The sequence below is a fragment of the Protopterus annectens genome, chromosome 7.part0 (assembly GCF_019279795.1).
Source record: "Protopterus annectens isolate FY-2018-M chromosome 7.part0, PAN1.0, whole genome shotgun sequence".
NCBI lineage: Eukaryota > Metazoa > Chordata > Ceratodontiformes > Protopteridae > Protopterus > Protopterus annectens.
The window spans coordinates 687,764,497-687,785,415 of NC_056739.1; the positions used below are offsets into that span (position 1 = coordinate 687,764,497).

General features: G+C 38.7%; 1 protein-coding gene across 1 annotated transcript in view; it reads left to right on the forward strand.

Annotated features, from left to right (window-relative positions):
- The window catches only part of LOC122806635 (cholesterol transporter ABCA5-like), a 1,155,982-nt gene that overhangs the window by 73,472 nt on the left and 1,061,591 nt on the right, over positions 1–20,919 (forward strand). Inside the window, exon 3 of the mRNA XM_044077221.1 lies at positions 14,025–14,163. Coding sequence (XP_043933156.1) covers positions 14,025–14,163 — 139 coding nt within the window. The remainder of the gene's footprint in view (positions 1–14,024; positions 14,164–20,919) is intronic.

Below are 20,919 nucleotides of genomic sequence, written 5' to 3' on the forward strand. Positions count from 1 at the left end.
TGTGGTGCAGAGGAATTGGGATTTCGTTAGATGTAACATTTCTAACAGAGCTGGGTCAGACATGGCTTTTTAAGTCAAGCAGAGATCGCCTCTAAGAAGGTGATATGAGACAGAGAATAGTTGGAGTTTTTTGAGGCTGTCCATATAGGACAAGTGTTTAAGGCCTAGGATCCTCTTTGTGAGGTACTTTTGCAGCCTCTCCAATTGTTGCAGGTGTCTAGTAAGGTGCATGCCAAATGGGGCATTGTACTCAATGATTAGCCTAATGAGGGAAGAGTAGAGGGTGACAATGACCTCTTTCTTCCTGGATGCAAAACCCTTGTTAATGAGATGTGCCACATAGAAGGACTTTCTGACCACAGTGGCAATGTGGTGGTCAAAAGAGAGGTTGCTGTCAACCTGTGTTCCCAGACCTCTTATAACACCTTCTGTGTAGTGATATAGGGGGTAGATGCTTAGCTTAGTGAGTTTTTCTATGATTCCTGCATGGGGAATGGTATCAAAGGCCTTGATCAGATCAAGGTAGGCTGTATGAACCACCTTGACTTCATCCACAGCTCTGGTGACTGACTCAAAGAAGTCGACCAAGTTGAGCAGTAATGATCTACCTTTCACAAAACCAAACTGTGTGGGATCCACAGTTTGGAAATTCCCTATATCCTTGTTTATTAGGTCCATGATGATGCGTCCCATAGCTTTGCATATCAGACTCATCAGGCTAATGTGGCGATAGTTCCCAGGGTCTGTAGTCACTCCTCCTTTGTGCAGAGGGATGACTGTAGCAGTGTGTCATTCGGTAGGGAAAAAGCCTGAGATGAGGCTGTGACTGAAAAGGGCACACAGCTGAGGTACCAGTTCACTCTGTAGTTCATGTAGAACACAGCCAGGGATATTATCAGGTCCCATAAAAGCTGTATTCTTGGCCTTGGACAGTGCTGTTTTAACCTGTGCAGCAGTAATACTGGGTGCCTGGCAATCTACTGGTATTGTGATTGGTCCTTTGGGCGTGTAGAGGGGTAAAATTGGCACTGAATCTGTTGGCCACTATTTTGGCAATATCTGTTGGCTCGGTATAGGAAGTACCATTGTGCAGCAGCTCACAGCAAATCTGGGTATTGCCATGGAGATTCTTTATATAACTATAGAAGGCCTTGTGGTTGTCTTTACTATCTGCTGCAATTCTGTTTTCATAGCTAACTTTAGAGGATTTGATGAGGGATCTCAACTTTTTGTTGAGTCTGATAAGGGAATTTTTCCAGTTTTGGGACTTCACCTTATTCCACATCAGTTTCCTCCTTCAGTTGTAGAGTTTGTTTATGGCAGGAGACCACCATATTGGCTTTATTTTTTTGGAGGAGAGCATCTGTTCTATTGGGTAAGATCCATGCATTAGTGTACATGTCCATACATTGCATTGGTGTATCATTCGGTGGTCATGCAACTATTCTGCATTTTCATGGGTGCCGTGAAGTTAGCCACCTCTGTTTTTAGGAGCCCAAAGTTAACTTTGGAGAATTTTTTCATGGTGGTTACCTTTGCGGGGGTGGGAGGGATATGGATTTCTAAGGTGATTAGTTTGTGGTCAGATCTAACCAGGGAGGAGTTGATTACTGGTGTAGAGCAACGGTCACCAATGTTAGTAATGACCAGGTTAGGGATGTTGCTATCTCTAGTGGGGGTAAGAACAAGCTGGTCCAGAGCATTGGAATTAATGAATTCCAGGAAATGTTGGGTAAGTGTATTGGTACATAAGTAGTTTTCCCAGTTAATGGAGGGGTAGTTGAAGTCGCCCGGTATGAGAGTGTTGGGTTGGACCCTAATATTCTCCAGGGTGCTTAGGAACGGCGAGTGTGAGTCTTGGCACATGGTTGGGAACCTATAGCAGGCTACGACCTGAATCACTGCCTTGCCCACTGTTAGCTGCACCTGAAGTATCTCTGATACATTATGTTGGGCTACCTGTCTTGAGGTGTGTGCATCCTTTATGAATATGGAAACACCACTGCCTTTGGAGCTTCAGTCCAAGTTTTGGGGCCAAAAGGTGGGGAATGAGTTACAGCCTGGTAGTGCAGGGGTGCTTTCTGCTGCTTTGAACCAGGTCTCTGTTACAGCACAAATGTCAGTGTTCTCCATTTTAAGGAGTGCTTTGATCGAGTGCATTTTGAGATTTAGACTTCTTGCATTGAGCAGCATGACCCTCAGACTGCATTTGTTTGTAGCTTTTATGGCAGTAATTTGGTCTTTGGAACACCTCCTAAAAAAGGCACTATAGGGGCGGCAAGAGTCTTGGCCAGTATCTGGAAGCCCAGGGTTGACAGATGCAGGCCATCTCTGGCAAATCATTGAGGTCTGTCAGTCATGTCATCCCAGCCAGACAGATACTGGATCCCCTTAGAATGACACCAGAAACCTAGTCAATTGTTGAAATCAATCATTTTCTGCTTGTACTGTGGTATCATTCTGGGTGATGGTAGGATGCTGCTCAGGGCTAGGGTCATAACCACCTGGGCTACGTAATCCGAGAGCTCCTCCATGTCTCTTTTCATGTAGTCCAGGGAGGTATGTCTCAGGTCATTCATACTCACATGTACAATGACAGAGCCGTATTTGTACCTGTTGTTGAGGGACCTGAGTGCATGCATTATGTGATGGATCCTGGCACATGACAGGCAGCTGACTGTTACTTTCTCTTATTCAACCTAGTGAGTGGGACATCAGTTTGCCTCACTATTGAGTCACCTATGACTAGTCCGTTTACCATGCTGTTTTGCCTTAGGGGCTTTGGTTGAGTGGCACGTTTCAGTCCTGAGACCACTCTTGTTTGGCATCTACTTCTCTGAAGTACAGGCCAACACTAAGGGACTCTGTCTAACAAAGTTTGCAGATGATTGCAAACTGGGAGCCATTATTGAATCCCCACATTATGTGGATATTCTACAAAAGGGGCTTACAGAAACAGATGCCTGGTGCCAGAGCCATGGGCTCAAGCTTAATTCCAAGAAATTTATAGTTATCCCCTTTGGAAAAAAACATGTACCCATGAATTACCACATAGGTGGCAGTACACTAAACATCAAAAGTGTGATGAGAGACTTAGGGACGCAGGTGGACAGTGGTCTCACTTTCCATAACCGCATTGCCACAACAGTCAGGAAATCCTTCTATGTGGCACACCTCATCACTAAGGGCTTTTCATCCAGAAAAAAGGAGGTCATTGTCCCACTGTATTCATCCCTCATTAGACCCATTATAGAGTATAATGCCCTGTTTGGTATGTACTTCACAAGACATCTGCAACAGCTGGAAAGGCCACAGAAATACCTCACTAAAAGAATCACAGGCCTTAAGCAGATGCCATATGCTGACCATCTAAGAAAACTCCAGCTATACTCTGTGGCATATCGTCTACTCAGAGGTGATCTCTGCTTAACATACAAGGCCATGTCAAACCCTGAGCTGTTGGACATGCTCCACTTAAAGAAATCCCAATCCCTCAGAGCCACACGCTCCAGGGATCTAAACCTTGTCATCACAATGAACAAAACATTCTGGAGGGATAGGTTCCTGACCCAGAGACTCCCCATACTCTGAAATAGACTGCTCATACATGTCAAGCAGAGTGCCTCCTTGGCCCTCTTCAAAAGGAACCTTGATGATTGGATGGGAGATAGGAAATTCACCCCGAGGATCATGTCAGTCACTCTGATAGACAGGGATCCAAAGAAGTAAATATTGTTGGAAGAAATATCCAGGGAATTGTTATGGCTAGGCTTGTATGGGCCCTAGGGCCGATAGCCTAGTACCAACCTATCAACCTATGAACCTATGAACACTGTTATGTGTCTTGTGATTAGTGTTGTGTTATGGTGGTCAAGTGTGTTTCTGCCTTGGAGGTCTCTGCTGTTCGGGTAGACTTTTATTGAGAACCTCTGCGAAGATTGGTCTTTGATTTGTGTTTTATGTGAAGGCAGTGCTGTATGGGTTCTGGAGGGCTATGTGTTCCATGTGGTGTGGTGCAAGTGTTGACTTTCTCCTCTTCACAAGCTATTCTAGTTGGCTGGAGAGTGTGTGGCTTCCAGTTTGGACATATAAGTGCATCTCTCGCAAGTCTGACTGTTGGGAGGTAAGAAGAGAGGGTTGTCAGTGTATATGAGGCAGTTGCTACATTGCCTCACGATGCCCAAGTTCACCAGGTTAATAGGAGGAAAGCACAGGGAACTGACCTTTATACATGCCTGGAGGGGTGGTGATTAATAATAAGTACTGGAGCTGTTTCCATGATAGTGTATACTTCACATTGATGAGACTGCAGCCTGGTATGTTATCTTGTCCCATATAAACATTATTTGTATCCTTTGAAAAGGATTATAAGACTTACTCTAAGGTGATTACAGGTGAAAACTTAATTTTCAGAGCTAGAGTGCACAAAACTGCTGCTAGGTGGAGTAAGGTTAACACTAAATTTTCTGCTAATGTATTTGTTATATCCTTGGAACTGGAATGTGTGCCATTATTTTATAATGGATGAGGTCAATGCATTGCTGAACATTATGCTTTAATTTGCTGACATAACTGAAGAAGGATTTGCAGCTTCCTCTGATATCTGTTGCGACCTTAAGTTTGTACTTTACATTTTTTTATAGTGCCCTTAGGTTCCATGCTGGCATTTTTCAGTATGTTCTTATGATAGGGGATTGCTGATTTCTTACAACGTTTCCTTATCTTCCGGAGTTCCACCAGAGATTTTTATTTCTGAATTTACCATTATATTTTGAGTGGAAAGGTACAGACCTTTCTAGCAACTGTAAAGATGGTGCCAAAAACTGAAGGTGAATGTGGTAGCTCCCTCATCTGGGGTCTGTTTGAAGAGGAGTGGTGAGAAGTTTGCTTAGGTTATAAGATATGGGGATGGGGTATGGGGATTTCTTACATCTTTTTATTATATTCCCAATTTTGTTCTACATTATATTAATATGGGCCTTCCATCAGGGAGATTTATCCTGAATTTACCACTGTATTGATGGTGAATGGCTACAGGCTTTTCTTTGCAACTGTTAAGATTCTGTCAAACATTGAAGGTGAATGTGGCAGCCCTCTTATTTAGGTTCATTTGAAAAAATTGTTGGAGATTTTGTGTAGATCTTTTACAAGGTGAAGGAAGTTTGTCCTGGAGAAGTCCCTAAGGATAGTTTAATGTGACAGTGCCATTAAACCTGATGGAGAGTCTAGTCAGTAGTTTTACAATTTTCTCCAGTACACTGATATTAACAAAATCTAGGAAACACTGAACATATCCATTTTTAGAAGTTTGTGTGCTACTCAATGAATTCATAATTGAAGTCCCCTAGCAAGAATGCTTTTGGGTTTGATACTTAACCCAACAATTGTATTTAGGTAATTTCCATGATTTCAACCAGGCTGATGATTATCTGTAGCTAGCAGTGAAGTAATAGTTGGAAGTGTTACAGGTAATTAGGATCTCCAGGAGCTCCAAATTAAGTTTGTCGGTAATTTTGCATGAGGTGATATTCTTTGTGAGAAATACAGATATTCAACCAGCAGTTTCCAAAGACTTGAAGGCATATACATTTGTTAACCAGGTAATCCCACTGGACAAACAGTCCCTTATTAGGAGTGACAGGGAGCAATGTCTGGTTAGGTGACTTTCTGAACATCATACAGTTAGCAAATAAGGGTTGAAGGAATCAAGCCCTGTACTATGGGAACTACACCTCACAGCCTTAACCCTCTGCACCAATTGCCAGACAAGGCATGATAGGTTCAGAGCCCTGGTACAGAGAAAGTGTTGTCATTGAAATGAAACCATGTCTCAGTAATATTAAAGATATGAATGTGTTTGAATTGCAAGAGGGCATCAACGTTCTGGCATTTTTCTGTTTAGACTCCTAGTTTTGAATAGTATCACTATCCTTTTGCCCAAATTTTGATTCAGTAGGGATATATTGCCTAATAGGCACTATAGGTGCAACAAAGACTTTAGCCAGTATGTAGAAGACCTGTTATGAGAGATGTAAGCCATCCTTTGTGAAACAAGAAGTCTTATCTAATTGCTAAAACTAATTATCTAGCCTTGGTATCTAGGCATCATTCTTGCTGAAGGTAATATATTTCACAAAAGTGATATCTTTCCTGCCTCTAACACATGCGTAGTGAGTTCCATCATGTGTTGCTGAATATCCTCTGGGTGGAGTGCCTCAGATTACATGGGCCACCACTAGGTCAAAGTAGATATGTTTGGTTTAATGGACCTTAGAGACCTTGTGACATAATGAACTCTGGCACTGGACAAGCAGCCTACAGACACTCTCTTCACTTCCACTTTGGTGAATGCAGAGACTGCATGCTTAACTGTAGAGTTACCTACAACTAAAACATTTCCCTGTCTTGCAGCAAATTTACTGCTCTTACGGGCTTAGGACTGCTTTCCTGGTGACTTTGGGGTAATCTGTATTGAATTGCAATTTGTGGGCATAGAAAAAGAGAAGGTGTTGCCTGGTCTTATGAAGACAGATCTTTCAGAGTGTGTTCTAGGAAGCTTTACAATTTTTTTCTACAGTCCCAACATGAATTATAGCATTAGTGGTGTGCTGTGACTGCTATGGTATTATGGTTGTATAATGCTTTCTGATAAAGGACTGATAAAGAGGGTTTGCCTCTATGTTTATTAAATATTTACTTCTCTTTCAGGTTGTACTATCAATTAGTAGAAGCATTAAACAGCAAAATAAACGACAGCATTATTTGATATTCCTTCATCAAAACAGATAGTTGTCTTCCTCAACTCTATTAAAGAACTGAAAATGTAATGTCTGTTGTTTTACTTAAAATAAAAAAGTATGGAGGAAGACACTGCAAATGAATGTGAGCAAGGGCAGAATTAATTATTTTTTTTCAACTGAAGTTCATCTTTCCTTGAAAATAATTTTGTTGAGATATCATTTATTTATGTGGTCAGATGACAGCAACATACATCATGCCTCTAAAAATGAACTCATCCTAGAAAACATGTAAGACGAGTAACAGATTTCCTGAAGCTGGCATGATTGATATCTGTGGTACCATGTTCATTATTATTTACAGGTATAATAAACTGTATTAAAAATTCTGTAGACACACATATATCAGGTAAGTGACCAGTAGCTTAATCTCTGGTGCTGCTTTAACACAATTTCAGGATCTGCCACCTAGTTCTGACAGCATTATATATGCACATTTCTTCCATTGTTAGTATAGCTTCCACAGTGTGTTTGGTTTCTCTCCATCTCCCAGAGGCATGCTGGTTTGCTGACTAGTGTATATTGTTCATATATTTATAGCCTTTGTTCTTGTCTTTGTCGCCTTGAGTAAAAAAGGGTCTAAGTAAATCAGTTTTCTTCCCCTTTTAAGACAGTTAAAAAATAAGACAAATACAGTATTACCTGACATAAAACATGGCCTGATAAAAGAACATTAAATTTCAATGTGAAATAAAATGCATACAGTAATCACTTTTAATGGGTTAAAGGAGCAGTGATGTAATCTTTATTGTGAAGGCTGGTATCGCTATTGTTTATCCAATCACATTTGATGAACTCTCCTTTGGAATGGCCAGTTTTGATGTCCTTAATTCTTATCAGGCAATTACTTCTTTAAGTGATATTTTACCTTATGTTTAAATAATTATTTGATTTTACTCACTGGAGCACATCAATATTCCTGAAACCTTCCAAAGTAAAATCAAATATAACATTGTCAGCACTTTTACAGTGGTTCATAGTAGGTTACTGAAACATATGTATATTAAGGAAATTAGGTGATAAGTGGTATTGATTCAGAGTCAGAAAAGGGTGTCTGCTTCAAATCCATATAATCAACATTCCTCCATTTTAACACGACTGTTCTGCAATGTTATGGAATTGATCAGCATAAATATGAACCATAATGAGTAGAAGGAATCCTCTTTCTTTTAGATCAAGAACAGTACCACTCTGTGAAGGGAAGTCATGTTTTCTGGCCTTGATAGCATGCTTTGAACAAGTAACCACTGCAATATACAAAATGTTAATGGTTCACACAGTTTGTGTATATCTAGCAAGAGCATTTGGCATGCTCTAACTTGCAGATATACAGTATAGCTAAAAGAGTTTAAAATGAACTGCCATACAGGTAACTGCTTTAAAAGCTACTTAATATAACATGGAGTAGGTTGGATAATACTCTCAGGCACCGAGTAATAGCCAACGAAGTATAACCAGTCCTGGAACTGAACACCTTGCTTTTTTCAGGGATAAAGGTGATTGATATACAGATGGTATTAAATTTAGAAGTTCAGTTACTGCAATATACATGTAATTGTGCCATAGGGGTTTCTTGGCACAGTCTTCTTCTTTCGGCTGCTCCCGTTAGGGGCACCACAGCAGATCAACTGTTTCCATTTATTCCTGTCCTCTGCATCTTGCTCTGTCACACCAACCACCTGCATGTCCTCTCTCACCACATCCATAAACCTTATCTTAGGTCATCCTCTTTTCCTGTTACCTGGCAGCTCCATCCTTAGCATCTTTTTCCCAATATACTCTGCAACCCTCCTCAGCACATGTCCAAACCAACGTAATCTTGCCTCACTGGCTTTGTCTCCAGACCTTCCAACCTGGGCTGACCCTCTAATATACTTATTCCTAATCCTATCCATCCTTGTCGCACCCAGTGCAAATCTTAACATCTTTAACTCTGCCACAGTACATGTATGTTTTTCTGATAGTCTCTCATTAATGTTAAACAAATGTGTAATACCCTTTGTGAATAATACTGTGAAATATGATTATAAATTGCTGGTCATATTCTCAAAATGGGCTTTTACATGGCACCTAGATTCACTTCAGTTGACATTGATGTATAGACTGTATTTTATATAGCATATATCATAAATAGAGGTAAGTTACAAAATAAAAAGACAGATGGGTGCAAAAGTCCCAGGATAAAAAACTGCCCAATACTGGTGTGCACACTGGTGCCAGAAATGGAAAGAATGGCAGTGTAAAATCCTCAAGACATGAAAGCATTCCTATAGTAGACCAGGCTCGGGGAAGGATTCCCCCCTAACGTTATAGAAGGAAGTAGTAGTCCTCAAAACTTACAAAACCTGATAGGCCAATACTCCACAAAAATTACAAAAAAACTGATAAGCCAAAAAGAGTTATAAAGATGATAGAGTGGACTATTGAGGATAAGGAAGAAACTTTGTATTGTTACTATCATGCAGGAAGCCCAGAAGTTATTCAAAAAGATTAAGGAAGAAATTAGAGGAAAGAAAAATACTTACACAAAAAACTGTCAAAAGCTTCAGTTAAAAATGTATGTTCATTAGTACAAAAAAATCCAGGAAAAGCATTACATAGACAAACTTTGGCCCACCTAACAGAAGAAGTATAAAAATATAAAGAACAAAACCCAGAGATTTTTGAAAGGTATAAAAAAGAAATATGGACATGGGAAAGAAAATGAGATCTGATTTGATGGAATTTTTAAGCAAAGGAAAAAGCAACACTAATCAATACTAAAAAGGAACTCCAAAGATATTTGAAAAGAAATACAGGCAAAGCCAGACATATATGGAACATTTTACAATACAAAATAAGAACACAAAGGAGGAATGTAGAACAGAAGATTAGTAAGGTAGAAGTTAAACAAATAGAAACTGAAGATAAGGAATACCTGTGAAGGGTTTAGTATAGAAAGTCTATCACAGGTCATGTCACAGCTTGACTGAACAATGAGTTCCCAAATTAAGGAGAAACAGGTAGAGTGGACTTCATCTGAAGAAGAAATATGGACATGGGAAAGAAAAAGATATTTGATGTGGTGCAATATTTATGCAAAGGATAATGCAAGACTAATCAATACAAAAAAGCAGCACCAAAGATTTTTGAATGGAAATACAGGCAAAGGCACCCAGATACAGAACATTTCACAATACAGAAAATAAGAAAACAAAGGGGGAAAGAAGAAAACAGGAACAGTAATGGAGAAATTAAAAAAATAGAAGTGGAAGTTCTGGATTATCTTTGAAGCAAAGGATTTAGTGTTGAAAATAAATCCAACTCAGATAATGTCACAGCATGATGGAACAAAAAGTCACCAAATTAAGGAAAAACAGGTAGAACAGGAAACATCTGATCACTTGTCACATAATGACACTCTGAAGCCTCCAGTAGGAAGCAAGTATAGAAGTTCAGCTGGAGTTACAAAGCAAGGGAAGGAGTAGGAAACAGGACAACTCTGACTCAGGCAATGTTGTGGAGTCATAGGCCAGTGAGTTCCCATATGAAGGGGCAACAGATGATGCAGGATTCAGCTGAAGAGGATATATCACAAGAAGGTGTTCTGAAACTTTTTGTAGCATGCCTGCAGAAAACAGAGAGCAAAGAACATGCCTTTAGTGTAGAAGAAAATGATCTAAGGGAAAAGTTGTTTGATTTAAAAGAGATGAATAGACATATTAAGATCGACAAAAGAAATAGATTGCAGAAAGTAAATAAGACCCAACATGTTAGAAGTCAGATAAAACAGATGAACACCATAGTCAAGACTATTAATAGAAATTCGTGGGATATAACAGAAGTAAATGGGATATATTAATGTGCAGTTAAACTAATAATAGATAAAATCTTACCACAAAAATACAGAGCAATAAGGGAAAGGAAGGGAAGAAATGAAATGCCACCATGGAAGCACTGAATGGAGAAAACTATAAAGCATTTAAGTCAAGATGTGTCACTGTTAGAAGAGCAATAGAAAAGGGAACAGATCAAGAAAGATACTTAGAAAGATAGACAGGAAAAAGGCAATGTGCAGTATGAGAACAGGCCAGATCTATCATGCACTATTGCAGATATGCAGATAAATAGAAAGGAAACGTACAAAATCAGCAATTCATTGATGACGACCCAAAAATGTTTTATAGAGAACAGGGCAACAATGCAAAAGGAATAAAACACCACCAAAAAAAAAGACAAAATAAATGAATTTTGTGGAAATATTTATGAAGAGCCTGTGGAACACAGCAAAGATGCTGAATGGATAGAAAAATTAAAATAAATAATAAGCAGTTCAATTGTACAGAATATGAAATTGGATGAAGTAACAGCCAGAGAAACTGAAACAAAAATGAAGAAAAGCTCCTAATTAGAAAACCACATGTCCAGATGCAGTACCTAATTTCTGGATAAAAGTAATACCATCTTTACGCAGAGATTTAGCCTTGAGTAAGAACTACTTATATGTGTATCCCAAACAGACACCAACCCCGTTAACAAAAAGTACTCCTCCTTAAGAATGAATCTGTAAGAAATCCTAAAAACAATAGACCAATAACATCCCTTCCAATGATGTACAAAGTTTATACTGGACTGTATGCAGAGTTTCTAGTCATTTACAAGAAAATTAAATTGTGGCAATAGAGCAAAACGGTAACAAAAGAAAGTTACATGGAACAAATGAGCATTTGTTGCTTAGTAAAACCATAATGGAGAATTGTAAAAAGGTAAGGTATGACATAAATAGATAACAAAAAAGCATTTGACAGTATCCAACATTCATGGATAAAGGAGGGCTTACAGATATATAAGGTACATTCTACATTGATCAATTACATTACAGTGATCATGAAACCATGGCAAACAGCTTTGCAATTAAGTCATGACAACAGGCAAATTATTATCCCAGGGATAAAAATCCAAAGGAGGATATTTCAGGGTGACTCATTGGCATTGCTGTTGTTTTGTCTTGCCCTTAACACCTTAAGCTGTTTACTCAACTGATTAGGTCTTGGCTACGATTTTGGTCCCAGAAAACAACCTTGGTTAACGGTTTCTCATCTACTTTTTGTGGATGACTTAAAACTGTATAATTTATTAGATGGGGATGGACAGCACAACTGCAAGTGGTTAAAACTTTCTTAGATGATATAAGAATGACCTTGATGTATGTGCAAAAACAACATTTAAAGCAGGAAAGTTGCAGTACCAAGAAAATATCACTCTAGGACAGGAATGTGATATAAAGGAATCTGAGCCTGAAGGAGTCCATAAATATTTGGAAACTGATGAAAGATTGGCAATAAAACATGAAAAAATTTGAATAAAACTCAGTAAAGAATAGTTCAGAGGACTAAAATTAATACTGAAAACAGCCTTGAAATCTAGGAATAAAGTCCAAGCTAGAAACCAATTTGTTATTCCTGTTTTTACTTACCATTTTGGTGTGATTGACTGGCCCCAAAAGGTATTGGATCAGTTGAACAGAAAAACAAGAAAAATGCTTCACACTTATCAAATGATATATAAAAATCAGTGCGTATACCAAGATTATATATTCCAGACTCTGAAGGGGGTATGGGCATCCTTGAAACTGATTATATCTGTTGACCTCATCAGAACCAAACATAGTGAAAGTTTTACAACATGAGGGGAAGTCAAGGATGACACCTCTGCTTAGTTTAGCAGACGCACTCAGGTGGCAAGTAAGAATGGAAATCAAACCAGAAGTAGATAAAAATCATACAGCAACTAAATGTGCCAAGAAAACAAAAGAAAGTATATAAGGAGAAAGATCAGCTGAGAAGGAAAGAAATGTGGTCATACAATGGCAAGTATTGAGATCTCCTGGAACAACCTCGTGTTGATCAGGATTTGCCACAGGAATAGTTAATAAAAGGTGGGTTGAAACCAAAGGATAAAAGGTTAATAATGGCAGCACAGGATAGTGGACTATGTTCATATTGGTTTACAAAGTCCATTAAACACGTGGTTGAAAAGTACAAATTTAGGTTTTGTAAAAAAGAATTAGAAACAGTTACACACCTTGTTGCTGAGTGTGATATTTTCATGGCAGAGGGCCTGTACACTGAAAGGCACAATAATGGGAAAGCCTGTTACATTGGGGATTGTACAAACACTACAATATAGAAGTAGCTGAAAAGAATTGGAAACATGAAACATAAAGCATTATAGAGAATGCTGAAGAGTACATCTCTTAGGATCAACCATTACCAACAATTCAAAAAACAGATGTGAGGAAAAACAGATATAGTAGTCCTTGGAAAAAAAGATAAAAGCAGCATTGATCATTGAAATTGTTACACCTAGTGATTAGTGATCCACATACAGAGAGACATAAAGTCATAAAATATCATGATTTGCAGGCAGAAATGAGAGCAATGTGGAAGAAAGATACTGAGACAGTTCCAGTAGTAGTCTGAGCAATGGGTCTCATAAGAAAAGAATTTATAGTTGCAGTCAGATATGCTACCAGTACATATAACTCCATATGAATTGCATGAGTCATTTCTGGGCATATGCTTCAGCAAGCACTTTTGGCTTACATCCAAGATTGAAACAATACTAATTTCATGAACTTTAATCATACTTTGGAGTCCATTCCCATCATGGTATTAGAAACCCCATAGACTTGGAGAAAATAAACCAAATATAGAAAACCAATCCATGTCTCTGTCTACTTTTAGGAAATCCCAGTTAAATTTTTGCCAGCAATAAAAAACACCTGTCTGATTATGTCATTCAATTTAGAAGCTCAGTTTTTTTTTGTACAAAAGTTGTACATATATGAACAACAACAGCTGTTTTAGATGTTTTGTGTATTTTCCTCATCATGACCTAAGTAAACTTGTTGCTACAGTATACAGTTAAAACAGCATAAGATCTAGCACCAAAGCCTGTAGCATAGCATATTACTGTTTATTTTAGATCGCCTTCCTCCATGTATTCTAATGCTTCTCCCATTCAACATAAATAAAGTCATTTTGTATCAACATTGTCCAGTTTAAGAGTCTGTAGTTTGTCTTCTACTGACTTACTTATTTACTGGTGGCCTGTGCAAATGTTTTAATGCATTGCTACTTTGTTACTACATCTCTACTGTCTGCTATGAAAATAAACCTGCTTTTGTGTGTTAAACATGTTTTTTTTTTAGGATTCCTTACATTGAACTTAAATTTCTGTTTTAAGATCTTGCTTTTAGATGACCCAACTGCAGGCATGGATCCTTGCTCACGACATTATGTCTGGTCCTTCCTGAAAGGCAGAAAACCTGACCAGGTGACAGTTATAAGTACTCAGTTCATGGATGAGGCCGACATACTTGCTGGTAAGGATGAGTCTTTCATATCAACAGTCTGAGAAGATCTGTTCATGAACAGTGTATGCGTGACTTCACAATTTTTACTTTCAATTTTTAAATACTTATCCTTGTAAAACTGTTTATTAAAGTACTTCTTTTTTCAGTTAAAACAGGTAAAACAATAGCAATTTTTTAAGGACAGATGTAAGACTCACATTCTAGGTTGTGGCTGGGACTCATTTCAAACATGAGTGTCATTTAGATATATTGTGTTAGCTTCACAATAAGAAAAGTGGATAAGAAAAGTCAGTACATGCTGCTGGTATGCTCTTTATTGAAGCATAATTCTGCAGTGGCGCACTTAAAGCCATTCATACATTTTAGTGGCTAGAGTTCTAATTACCAGGAGGTAAGATACAGGCAGATAAGAACAACAGAAGCATTACTACATGGACAATAGTCAGAGTCTAGATACAGAGGATTATGAGCAGGTCTCTGATCGTAACTAGATTATTTTGTGCTTGGGCCACAGATGTCCAGAAATTCACCTTGAGAATGTAAGTACCTGGAAGGGATGCAGGCTGATACAGGCACAGAGCAGAAGGCCTAACTTCAAAAGGTGGCCTGGATCAGCTGAAGCAGGTTTGATGGAGAGCAGACAGAGATCAAAATGATGCAACATGAATTCTGGGCTTAGGTGCAGAGAACTACAAAAGGCAGCAGGCAGAGGAGGACTGCTGTCTAGCCCAAGACAAAAAAGAGGTGGCTAGAAGAAACAGGACAACAAACAGTAGGGCAGACATTTGAGAAACATGACAGGGAACATAGTTTAACTATTAAACCCCATGAAAAGAAACAACATCATTAACTGATGATTGAGGAGGGGAACAGAGAAAGAGAGAGAGAGATACTAAGCTTAAAATTAAGGATATATGCTGGAGGTAAGATATTTCCTAAGGCCTTAGCAGACTATATTAGAGAAGGGGAAAAAGAGGAGTGGCAATTATTTTCAGGAAAGAGTTTAAATATCCAAGGTCAACAGATTGAGAGAAGTGAGGAAGATGGATTATCTTGGTTGGGATGATAGAGTGGATCAAGTGGGAAAAACATTTATGTATATTTTTATTTCTGGAATGAAACAAAATTAAACAGTGTGGAACATTAAGAAGCAGCTAAAGTAATCCAATAGTACAAAACAGAGGACTAAAAGCATGGTTGCAATGATTAAAAACTAAAAAGCGTTTAATGTAAAACAGATAGGCATTTTCACACCATTCACGGTGCTTCCTTAGATCATTAAAACACAAAATAAGCATAACAGTTAATGTAGCACAATGCATACTTCCTTCCATGCAACCTCTCTTTTTCTGGTTCAGTCATGAAACTGTACTCCCCTTATTTTCTCAATTCCATTTCTACTTGTCTGTGCCCAGTTACAAAAAAATGGTAGTAGAATGCTTTTTCAGAGTTGTTTGGTGCATTCATGTCTCCTGTTGTCCAACCTGCACCTTCCAACCTTCCCTGCCAGATTATCCATTTACCTAACCTACTTTTTACCACTTTCTCTTTTGTCATCTGAAGCCTTCTATGAAATACAGCTAACACTCCCCTCTTTCTTCCTCCTGCCTTGTACATTTCTCTCTTTGGTTAGTCATAACACAGTATTTTCTCGCCATCTTGGATTTTCAATTTGTTTCTTGTAATAGAATACTGTCTCCCCATTCTCTTTGACTTTTTCTGTCTTTTCCTTCTTCTGACAGGATTTGACAAGTCCCCAGTTTTCAGGGTAATTAACTGTATTTTCTTTGTTTTTGCCTATCTTTCCCCATTTTCCCAGTTGCTGCCATCTGGCAAAACCCTTCCTCTGGGCCTGTCCCGTAAGTTGAATATTGTATTGTTTGATGGCTGCCCATACTCAGACATCCGCTTTCCATCCTGCCCATGGATCCCTGCATTTTGGTTCTTGCATGTGCATGGGTGTACCCTGAATAAATGCCTTTAGGACTTTCTTTTTTTATGTTCCAGTGTTGCCCACACAAATACATTGTATGCCAACCTAGTAGTGATGTCACAATCTTTGTAAATTATAGCATTCGTATTCATTGATCTCTCCTCCCCATAATTGCTCTCCAGTCTGAGCACTGGCTTCATTGGTATGATAGTCCAATACTTTATTTATTTGCAGTTTTACAGCTCTTTACTATGGTACGTTGACACCACCAATCCTTTATTTCACATTTTGCTGTGGGTTGAACTTTACCTTGCTTTTCTACTATTACCGCTTTACATTCCTTTACATGCCCTCCCATTTGTTACAATTGCTCTAAGACTTATTACATATTATATTTGTTTCTTGCAGTTTATTAACATTACTAAGTAGTTAGCAAAAATATATCACTTTCCTTAGAAACTTGCCTTTATTCCCCCTTAACTGCTTTACCCATCATTCTCCTGGGAATTGATTCAGTGTGGATGCTGTGTTTTCTGTGTCATGTTTCACAATAAGGATCTGTTTCATTCCAATCCTCTTCACAGTCACATGCCATTCAGTGTTCATGCCTTACACTTATTTATTGCTTCTTTCTGTGGTTATGTTCACTCCTTCTGTAGTCCTGCCTTTTACCTGTTCATGTTTGCCATCCATCATAATTGCTTCTGTCCAGCTTATGTAGTCTCTCATTTGACCAGCAGTTCACTTTGGAGTCACTTGAAACTTCAGACACTCTATCCTCCACTCCCCTTACATGACTTCTTTGTCTGTCTCTGCTTCTGTTTATTTTTCTGTTTTGTGCCTAAATTTCCCTTGAGAAAGGTTTACTAGTCTTTTTTTCCTTTGATATAATTCTACCACTTGTTTTGCCTCCACCATCATGTTTCTTTTCTGTTCCCCATATGGTTGCCTTTGCCATTTGTTTATTTCATGTTCATCCGTTTTACTGTCTTGCAGCATGCTCTGCACTTCCTGGTCTTATCTTGTCCAGGCAGGAGTTTCAACACCTGACATTGCATGTCCTCACAGTGTCTGTGTCACCCCTCCTACATCTAAGGTTTCTTTCCCCAGCCAGGCCTTACAGACGATTGAGATTTTTACTGCTTGGGTTGTTTAGCTGTCAGTGATACCTTTGTGTAAACTACATAATGTCTTCCATATTGTACAGTCTGAACCATTACCTTTCTTGCCATGCTTTTAGTATTTCAACCATACAACTGTTCCATTCATTCTTAGTCAATTTAATGTCTCTAGCACAGCCTTTCCTCTCTCCGAAATAGTTTATCCAAGTAATCCTTGCTCAACTTTATGAACATCCCTACAAATGGGATAACTTTAGGGTTTTTTTTTTGCTTGCCTTTTTATTCTATTTTTTTTTTAAACAGAAGAATAGAAACATGACTAGGTCCGCTTTCTGCTGCTGCTTGTTGGTGACAATAGTCTATTAATATTTCTTAATTTCCTAGTATCATGAATCTTTCATGTAATGAAATGTAATGTAATATTGTCATGTAATGACCATATTTTTGACTCAAATGTTCGATTCTCTGTAAACTGTTTGTGTTTATTTATTTATTTATTTTTTTTGAGCTTTTCTCCTCAGGTCTCCACTGAAAATGAGTCACAAGCCCAGCTGGACCAACTTGGATAACAAATGTCAATAAATAAATAAATAATAGCTGCATTACAAGTTGTTCCAATTCACTGTTGCCCACTGTCTCACGTATTCCAGTTGCCCTGGTGTTACTCCTTGAGTGATTTTCAAGATCATCCATCTTTTGTCCCAGTTTATTTCATGTCTGTTAGTTCCTATATTATATGAATCTGTTCCTGCAGCTTAGTGGTGTAGAATAGTGTGAGATATTCCAGTCGATTTCTGTAGATTAGTGTGAGTTTATAATGCTAGACTTTCAAGGTTTGTACTTCATATTGTGCAGAAAATGCATTTTGATGCAAAGCTTGTTATCCTGTTAACATTTTAAGTGAATTAGAGTAATACTAGAGTAATTACAGTAATATTTAAAAATTGTACCTGATTCTGGACATTTGACCCCCATTATTTTTGCCCTCGTCCAACATTCCTGGGCATAATAGTTGAGAGGTATGCTGTAAATGCATTGTTGGCATTCATAAACAAGTGCTGGTACTATATTTCTTTAGCTGTCTTGAATTTTGTAGCATATCTATATTTTTGCTTCATATTTTTGGTCAGTCCCTCAAAGCATTTGTGGTTCTCTGGCAAATTATCTAAATTTTGCAGCCTGTCCTTGATTTAGCTTCGATACAATAATGCCAGAATTTAGAGTTTTATTCTTTTTAACATTCTGAAAATTCATGCTGATGCAAAACATGCTGTTCTATTAACTCTAAGTTAATAAGTATAAGAAATAAAAATTTTGTCTGATTTTCAGCGTTTACCCCTCCAAGTTATTTTTGGTTTTGCCCATAGTTCTTACGCAAAGAGGTATGGTTGTGTCTTGGCTAGCTCCAACAGGCATGTCCCAATCCGGGCCCCACATTTGCTAAGGCCAGCCCTGGAAATTGCTCAAAGTTTCACTTAGAGTTGCTTATCTTCTTGCAAACAAAAACAGGAAGGGCTATTATAATAAATGTACTATTCCCCAGATGACAACACCCTGCCTATAATAGCTTCATCTCTCCACAGGACTTAACTTTATAAAATCAGACTAGAATACAATTCTTAAATGTATCACCTACCTAACAGTAGAAAATACCACTGTTTAACAACTGTAAGGTCTAACTCGAATGGCCCAATTCAGGAATGTTACTGCTAGGTGTGCATGTGTACACCTCAAGGTAACTTTTCCATATTCAGAAACTTCCCCACCACATTGCTTTTTTATGAAGACCTGCAGTACTGCTGTGGACTGTCCCTGTTGCTGGACTAAATTTAATGAGGCATTGCAGAAGAAATGCATAGGCTAATTTACCATGTGGTCTCCACCAGGGCTACCTGCGGTAAGGTATTTATGTTGAGCTGATCAGCTGAGCTGTGAAAATCATCATGGCTGATCATGGATGCTCGAGTTAATGAACACAGCCAAATGTTCATGCTCACTGACTGTGGTAGAGATAAGTGCTGGGAAGTTTAGTGTGTGCATCTGTATGTGTAAATATGTCTCTGCCTGGTAGGTAGCAGTAGGTGCATTAGTGAGGAAGCAGGTTTTAATGTAACTGTGTGTGTGTGTGTGTGTGTGTGTGTGTGTGTGTGTGTGTGTGTGTGTGTGTGTGTGTGTGTGTGTGTGTGCATGTGTGTGTGATTGTATGTGTGGGTGTGGGTGAATGAGTCAGTGTTCACTTGAATGAGATTGGGTCGGGAAGGATATGTGTGTGCGTGTGTGTGTGTGTGTGTGTGTGTGTGTGTGTGTGTGTGTGTGTGTGTGTGTGTGTGTGTGTGTGTGTGTGTGTGTGTGTGTGTGTGTGTGTGTGTGTGTGTGTGTGTGTGTGTGTGTGTGTGTGTGTGTGGTTTGGGGGGTTATCATGCTTCCACACTTCACTCAACAAAAGAGCAAAACATACAACACTAGCTGAGGGGGGAGCCACTACACACTAATAACTTTAAATGGCAGTTAAACATAATGTGAATGGCAGAAAATACTTGACACCAGGGAGTACAGTTAGCATTATGCCTCTATGGCAATTAACAAAGACATGGTCAGGAGGGAGCACTAGACTCTCAGAGTACATTTAACAACATGCATTAATGACACATAACAAAGACGTGGTTGGGACCAGAGATTGCACTTAACATGTGCCTTAATGGCACTTAACAAAGATGTGGTTGAGGGGAACATTAGACATGAGTAATTACACTTAACATTGTCCCTTAATGGTCTTAAATGAAGACATGGTCAGGGAGAACACTAGGTACCAGGGGTTACACTTAATATTATGCCTTAACAGCACTTAAAGACAGGAGATGGGGAGGAAGCACTAGTCACCAGTGATAATCCTTTCAGCATGATCTTAATGGCACTTTAAAAAAAATGAAAGAAAGACAATGCAGATCGGGTGTACAACTAGACACCAGGGATATTCTAAATAGAGTGCTTTAAAGACACTAATAGGGATTCAGTCCCTGTACCCTCCCACCAAGGATACTAGTCTTCTGTGCCACCACTGTCCGAGAGGGATGACCTGGAAGTAACAGCTAAGACTTTAAAGATAAATCAATACGTAACAAGGAGGGGAGAGGCTACAGACCCTGCACTCTTGACTTCAAAAACTGCATTATCAACCCATGACACTACTGAAAAGTCATTATAAAAATATTGTTTTTCTGTTATAACAGAAAAAAGCAATTCCGTGATATAATGAGAATCCTGGTCATTATATTAGCTCTGCAGCAGTTCATGAATTATGAGGGTGAAAGAGACAGGGCACATATAAGCATATCTCTCAGCCTCATAGTGCAAATATCTAGAAAAAGTCAAAATTAATGGTGGGATAATGATACACAGTCAGGGACAGATTTTAATTATTCTTCTTAGAATTTTAGAAAGGCATTAGAAAAACAGCTTTTGCATTAGAATACATTTACTGAAATACATGACGTCTGTAGCTCTAACGTCTTGCATGAATTATGTCCTGAAAACATTGTTGATGTTCTGTCAACTCAGGAGCATGTAAGGGGTATGTAGTGTGTGTGTGTGTGTGTGTGTGTGTGTGTGTGTGTGTGTGTGTGTGTGTGTGTGTGTGTGTGTGTGTGTGTGTGTGTTTGATTGTGTGTATAATGTGTGGTACAGTGACTGAGAGGAATATGTCTGCTAATA